Genomic DNA, 7801 nt, shown 5'->3' with positions numbered 1-7801 from the left:
TCCCTCTTTCTCTTTTTCCCCCCTCAGGATGCTAGCTTAATGGGCTTACATTTGTGCACACGAAGGCTGCATTATCAGCATAGTACTGGGCTGGTATTGTGACATCCCAGAGAACTGATGACCCAGACTTAATATAAAAAGGAGAAAGGCAGTTCTGTCCTGCCCAAGACTTGAAATATTGCTGAAAATGCACAGTCCGTGGGTTCCTGAGTTACCTGTTTTTCTTATCTGTAGAAGTCCCCAACTCTCTGTAGGTTTTCCAAGGAAACAATAAAGAGAACTTTTGTTTTGTTTCTTTCCTCCCAGGCCTAACTCTACCCCCTCCCGTCCTTCACCCATAACATGACTCATTGGAGGCAGTCGGTTTTGCATTTTCATGGATTACTTTCTGTTCAGTTCCTACCTGAGAACTAGAGACTACTACCTAGTACTGGAAGCAAATGTAGCCACAGTTATAGGACAAAAGAGTAGCAGGGGCTCTGGAAAGCCAAGCAGACCATAGCCAGATCACGGACTATGGAGAGTGCCTGATGCCATAATATCTCTGACTATCTCAGCATGAGCAAACTTTATTTTGATTTAGGCATGACTCAGAGACTTTAACTTTGTCACCACGAAGGTCATCATCTTCCTGAGAACCCTGCCTTTCCTTGCCTCTCATTCAGATGGCAGTGTTTACGTCAGGAGCCCCTGACCTGGCTGGCCAGCTGATCCCCTGGGGAAGGTTAAAATGCAGTGTGTGGGCCTTCTTGTTCAGTTATCTGGGGGGAAGTGTCCAAGAGGACCAGAGAGCCTCTGCTTTTCTGTTGTTGTTAGTCCCGGTTTTATTATTCTAATCTTTTATTTTGAAAGGACTTGAGAATTCCAGAACATCTGCAAAAATAATACAGAGGGTTGCCTGCAATCCTTATTTCCTTCCTCCAACATTAACACTGTGTATAACCACAGGACAGTTTAATCAAAACTCAAAAATTAACACTGGTACAGTACTATTAACTAAATTATAGACTTTAATTCAGATTTTTACCAGTTTTTCCCACTTCTGTTCCCTTTTGTTCTGTGCTTCTCCCTAGGATCCCACATTGCATTAGCTATCATGTCTCCTTAGTCTTCTCTGATTTGTGAAGGACACTGCATGACCTTGACACTTCTGCAAAACGTACTAGTTATTTTGCAGACTGTCTTGCTTTACTGAGCCTGCTTTATTGGACTTGGTGTGATAAAAACATGGAGGGTGAAAACCGGAAAAAGAATTCAGATGGTCAAATAATTGACATTGACCAAAAAAAAGCGAAAGAAAATAAAAGCAAAAACAAACTCACAGGAAAACTCACACAGAATTGCTAGGAATGAGCCATTATGAAACATGTCCCCATATTTGAGCACAAAGGAGCTTGACTGGTCCTGCCTTTTGACTCTAATCAGCAAACAGAACAGAACACCCCTGGGTAATTTCCAGATGCACCAGGACCAGTTGCCTCCTGACTACAAGACACATGCATTTGAGGCATCTGACATCCTGATATTAGTCCCTGTAATCTTAGAGACACTGCCCCCAGTACACCCAGTAGAACATGTTTTGAATCATAGTGATTTTAAAAACACTAATAACAAACAAAAACACCTGATTTCCAAAGTACATCCGACATTTGGTATGAAACAAACAAACAAAAATCTGTCAGTGATCCAAAGGTGAAAGAACATAGATACGTTTCCATCCTGTGGAAGTAAAGCTTGGTCGATTCCCATCACTGTGAGAGATCATCAGAAAGCGTCCTGCCAGCCTTCAGCAGGGCATAGCTATTTCCAGTGTGGGATGTGATCCAAATGTCCTGGCGCAAATCCTGTCTCTTACCATGTGCCCTTGAGGCAGTGACTTGACCTCTCTTGCCACTGTTTGCTGAATTACTGGGGCGATAATAACAGTACCCATCTCAAAGAGATTTTCTATAGCGATTCCATGAAACAGTCCATGTAAGCCCTCAGTAAATGGCAGCCGCCATTGCCATTATTCTCAGATTCTGCTCATCTTAGGAAAGAGTCGTCTGAAAGTTTGTAGGATTTAAACATTTTTGTCATTTCTAGGGGAAAAAAAAAAAAAGAATGTAATGCTTTTTCTCTGAGTCTCCATACAGTCTTGTGCTGCATGTTGACAGCAGAGGATAGTATCCTGTCAGATGCCCCCTGCCGTCACTTTAGCATTGCGAGAGCTGTCACAAGTGCCTGGGGCAGAGTGGCTGCTGGTGCCAGCAGAGTGGCCCGTGCTGTCTGTGGAAGAGCCACAAGGCAGACAGGGATAAACATTTCCAGTCTGTTCCCTGTTAAGCAGCTTCGGGGAGGGAAGGCAGTCACATTTGAGAGGCTGGAGAATAGCTTCGAATCAGCCAGAGCATTCGAGCGGGACGCAGAAATGGGGATTGGAGAGGGGCCCAGATGTTATCTTACCAAACCTTAAGCCAATTCCCACCTCACCCCAACCTTTGAGAAAGGCTTCCATTTAATGGAAGAGTTGTTTCTACTGTAGAGGTTTCATTTGTATAATTGCATATCCAGCTAGCCTCCATTTACTAGTCTCCTTTTTCTCTTATGTTCTCAGTCTTTTCTTTTCTTTTTTTTTTTTTTTTATTCCTTTCTGGAAACGGAGAGCCAACTCCCTGTTACCATACAGTCTGCTGCCCTGAGTGGTTCTCTGCACACTGGCCTCCCTGACCTGGAGGCTCTCTGCAACACTTGGCTCAGGGTGGATGCTCGAGTAATGATTGCTGCATGACAGAGAAACTGGTGGCAGATGGATGGATGGCTGGACACCCAAAGAAGCCCGTGTTGTGCATGACTTAAATCAGGGTACAGAACTGATTTCGCCAGATGACTTTCATGTCACCAGTGGTAAAATGAATTAACTTAGACTTTTCAACGAAGGAAGTACTTGGATTCTTAAGGAATTTTCATTATGTTACTACATTATTAATATATTCAGATTATTTATAGTAAATAATATGAGCTTGTCAGAGAAGTGAGAGGGTCCTATGTCCTCTGAAACACCAAAACACAGCCTCTGTGCAGTCAGACAGCAAGGCGGATATGGGGACCCCTGAACTTTGTTCTGTGCTGGATCTGTCCCAGATAGGCTGACTAAATGTCCATATCAATGAGAAGATTGTCAGATAAGCTTTAAGCACCAGGGTCCTGATTCAAGTATTTATATGAACCAAGCATGGTAGAGCACTAAAGCAAATGAGTAAAATGGCCTCCAGTCTGCAGGGTCTTCTGTAGTCATTTAGCCAAAAATGTTTCCCTAAATGTGCAGGTTATAAGGATACATGCCAGTTCCATCTTCTGTGGCTTATGACAGTTAAGAGGCTCTTGTAGTCAGCATGGACTTCTTCAGACAGTATTTGGCATCTTGACTAGGAGCTCTGAGCAGTCCTTTTTTGTCTAGAATGAGAGCTATTTTATCTTATTTTCTGCTATTAAAATTGTTATCTTAACAAACACTTAAGGAGTGTTTAAAAAACATAAAAGGTTATTACAAACTAGTATTTTTTTATTGCTGCCCCATAGAATGAATTCCATTACTCAATTAAATGTAATCTGCCTCCAGCCAAGACTCTGGAGCCAGACATGTTGTCTGGTCTAGTTAGACACTCAGTCTGGAGTCCAGGGGGCCAGAGCTGGGGTTTGGGGTTGAGCTAGCACAAGAGCAGCTGCAGATGGATGGTGTGGTGCTCAGAGTTAGGCTTAGAAACATAGTAGTATGGGGTGGTATAATTTATCCTTCACTAGGTTCTGGAGTCTAAAAAATCTGTACTTGATGTCTATCCTTCACTAGGTTCTGGAGTCTAAAAAATCTTTTCTTGAAATTTCTATGAGGATTTCAGTTTGCTGAGTTCAATGCTGAGTGTATGATAGGTTCTCCATAAATTATTTATTGATTGACCAATTGATGGATTAAATATTGGCTCATGTTCAAAATGTTGATTCCTAGTGGAGAAGAGGTATTTTTTAATAGATATGAGCCCCTGTTCATTCTGCCATAGGCATGAGTCTTTCAGATCATTTATCTTGAGTGAAGTGAGCTTTTATCCAGGGAATGATTGGGGAGCATAGAATATGGAGTGTTGTCTATAGACCCATGATACAAATTAGGTAGGGGCTCTGCGAAGTGGATGAGCAGACTTGAGTCTAGCAAAGGAAATGAAAAGACAATAAAGGTAGACTTTACTTTCTCCATATTTTGGTCACTGGCCTGCCCTGATTGTTTTAGGGACTATGGCTGATTTCGGCTTTATGCTGGAATATAGGGCCATAATACACCTGTTATCAAAGTAGAATACCACAAACTGCTTAACCTGTAAAGAAATACAAAGTAGGGTAAATATAATTTCTGCATTAAGAGAGACTCTTTTATCTTTCTAAAGAAAGGGCTTGTCTTGGAAGGGGCAGCTACCTCGTCCTTCACCCTTATCCATTTAACATAGAAACTGATCCATATTAACCAATGGGAAAAACCATAATGCCAAGCTAAACACAAGCCAATTCTAAGTTAAGTATGAGTGTCCCTCCAATTGCCAACTGTAACCCCTGTTGAAGGTAGTCATTGGCCCTTCCTAAACCTTGTGTATTTCATAGACAACATCTACCAAATCCACTTAGAAGAGGGCAGTTTGCTCCTGAGAGTCCATTCTGCAAGGGACACAGGTTATTTTAAGTATTCTATCTATAAGGGTCACTGGTTATGTTAACCATTGCCTCTAGAGCCTTTTGATGAGTTGAGACTAGGACTCCTCCTCCCTGCTGTCCCTTGCGCTGGGTTCTGTTAACACCTTTCTGTGTGAGACCTGGGGTTCCCTCTTTCCACAGATTTGCAAAGTGGTTGGATTTTTCTGAACTCCTTACCATACACTAGTTACCCTACCTAATTTGTATCATTGAAACTCATATTTTTCTATACTCTGTAATGACTTTTCCAGCTCTGATACGCTCCTTCTGCTGGATAGATGCTGGGGTCTCAACATGCCATCTGTCTTCTGTTTGCACCCTTTTCTCAGAAACCTTGTGAAATACTCCTCCTTTCTCTGCTCTTTTATAAGCCCTTGGCCCTCTGATCCTCCCAGTCCTCTATGTCAGTGCCAGTGCAGCTTGTGGTCAGCCTGATGTAGCCTCAAGATTTCTCCTGCCCCAGCAGTCAGGCTTTCAGGGTGCTTCATCAAGAGCAGAGCTTGAGCCCTGTGGCTTCCCTGAGGGTCCTGGGGGAGAAGAGGAGACTGGTATACTGACTGCCATATACCTCACTAATACCTCCTTGTCTTCTCATCCTTTTGGCTATGACCTGCATGTGCTGCTACAGTGCGAAGGACCCTGAAGAGTGGCCTTACTCCAGAAGAAGCCAGAGCCCTGGGCTTGGTTGGGACCTCGGAATTGCAGCTGTGACACTCGCCGAGTACCCTAAGAAGTGCCGAGCATGGGAGTCCTCCAGTGTGGGGTGGTAGGGGACTTGACATTAACATCGGATGGCTCAGAAAGGGAATGCTCATTTTTAGGTGTCACCACATGGCCTGTGTTCTGTGCATCTCATTGATGTGGATCTCCGGGAGTCTCATGCACATACTTTCATCATCGTGTCAGCTGTGTTTCTTTTGATTCCTCGACACCTGGTTTCTGAGTTCCAAAGTGTGACACCTTTTCTGGGCAAGGAACAGCCCTTTTAAGGAGCAAATCACTTACACCACCATTATGATAATTATACGGCAATTTGAAGAGATTCACAGACTGGGTCTCCACAGTACCAAAACATCCAGATGTAAACTCCAAACTTGTACACAAAAGAAAGCACAGATTGTTTACCAGTTGTGGATTTTAGATGTATTAAATGTTTATACAAATTCATAAATGTACACCATGTTTCAAATACTAAATAAATAGAGTTTAATGTCGTAACGAGCTTTTATTCTCCTGGGTGTATGCTTAAACATCTACATGGCCTTGTCTTCTCCTGCATGAGTTTTATTAGAAGGGCACTTGGTCAGAATGACTGTCAGGCTCTTTGGGCTGTATTTTGTTCCCAGAGTATCACCAACATTGTGCTTTTTGAAACTCCTGCTTTAATTAGGTATTGGTCCTCATTGTAGGACATGTTAGCTATTGTTGTAATACAAGTTGTCTTACATACATGGTTTATTGTGATGCTATAGTGTAAGTTAGAGTAGCATTTTATAATCTGAACCATTTGTAACTTTATTGTCTTTTATGTAAAAAATTGTCTTAATTACTTTCTAAATAACCAAAACAAAATGGAAGTGTAAAGCCTCGTTTATAGAGACCCTCAGAATCTCACATTTCGTACTGGGTTCTCACATATAGTTATCAAGAGCTATGGTTAGAGGGGAAGGTGCTATGAGGGCCTCTCAGCAACTATACAGCTACACTGAGGGAGCTGGAGTCCAGGGAGAGGCCAAATCCTCCACCGAAGCCCCTCAGCTCAGGGTCCCATGGTTCCCCATGAAGAACTTCTGCCCCTGAAGAGGGTAAAACATTACATTGTGTACTTTAGAGGAGTGAAAGATTATTCCATTTTGCCTCCCTTTCAAAACTTCTGTGACTCTGCTTTTCCCGAATCTGGGTATATTTGATTCACAGATAATAATAGTTTTCTCTAAAGAGCCAAACAGAACATACTTACCGCATTGGCCTCTGTGACTGTGTTCCACCTCTGCTCTATCCCCACTGTTTGAGACAGGGAACTCTTTCAAGCAGGCACTTGCCCATTAATGTAAGAGGGATGGGTGAGCACCCCAGGAGAGCATGCAGCTGTCAAGAGTTAGGCCTATGTATTACAGCCATTTGAGATTATGCACTCACTCTCCTGGAAAAGCATATATAGGTTTCTGAAGGTATTTGCCTTGGCATTGAATGCAAAAATATCTGTATCATGTGGGCTGATGAGATACAAACAGAAGGAAGCTGCATTTGTGCCATAACATTAAGTGAACGAATACTTGGAAGCCCTTCTGGGGGTCCTTGGTATTCTGCTAAGAGTTGTTGGTTTAGAATAAAAGGTCACTCTCAGAAGGAAGTGACTGAATACAGTAATGTTAATTTCATCTGAGGGAATCAAAAAACCTTAGGGATCAAAAAATACTAAGAATAAGCAAGCAAGGTCAACTAGTTTTTTGTTTACATCTAGGTAAAGAGGGTCTCTCTTATTGGGAATGGCATTTTTTTTTAAGTTAATTTAGCTCTTACATATGAGAGAGGCATATTTCCTTAACAGGGTCTTCACACCACAGTCTAGGTCCAGCCATTCCCAGCCAGGCAAGATGATGGCTGCATGTCTGGCATAAACAAGTAGACTGGATGCTGAACCTGGCTCTTCCATAGGGCATGCAGCATTGTAGAGCATCACACTGTTGCTATGCCACAGCGACTTGGCGTCTTGCTGCAGTAAGGAAATCAGGTAGGTTCGTGGCTACCAACCTAGGCTGCACAGTTGACTCACTTGAGGACTTTGAGAACTACTGATATCTCTTTCTTTCCGCTAGAGATTGTGATTTATTTGGACAAGAGTGTGGACTTTGGAATACTTGAAAGATTTAAAAATTCTCACCTCCTGATTCTAATGTCAGGACAAATTAGAAACCATGGAGCCACTCATTTCTTTTTTTTCTTTCTCTATTTTGCTATAGAGCACATGCGCTTGCTAGGAGGTGGGGGGGTGGGGGCAGAGAAAATGAGAAAGCACCTCAAGGGGAGGATGGCCATATTGCAGTCGCTTTTTTTCCATTCTCCTCCAGGGATTCTGGGC

At 42.6% G+C, this 7801-nt stretch overlaps 1 protein-coding gene across 1 annotated transcript in view; it reads left to right on the top strand.

Moving 5' to 3' along the window:
- The window catches only part of FHOD3 (formin homology 2 domain containing 3), a 507831-nt gene extending 501890 nt beyond the window's left edge, over positions 1 to 5941 (top strand). The window contains exon 30 of the mRNA XM_006150579.2: positions 5348 to 5941. Within this exon, the coding sequence (XP_006150641.1) occupies positions 5348 to 5430 (83 nt within the window). The 3' untranslated portion in view covers positions 5431 to 5941. The remainder of the gene's footprint in view (positions 1 to 5347) is intronic.
- The last annotated feature ends 1860 nt before the right edge of the window (positions 5942 to 7801 follow it).

This window comes from Tupaia chinensis, unplaced genomic scaffold (genome assembly GCF_000334495.1).
Source record: "Tupaia chinensis unplaced genomic scaffold, TupChi_1.0 Scaffold000290_1, whole genome shotgun sequence".
Classification (NCBI taxonomy): Eukaryota; Metazoa; Chordata; class Mammalia; order Scandentia; family Tupaiidae; genus Tupaia; species Tupaia belangeri.
The sequence above is the reverse complement of the archived record's forward strand: the minus strand, read 5'-3'. Positions and strand labels throughout refer to the sequence as shown.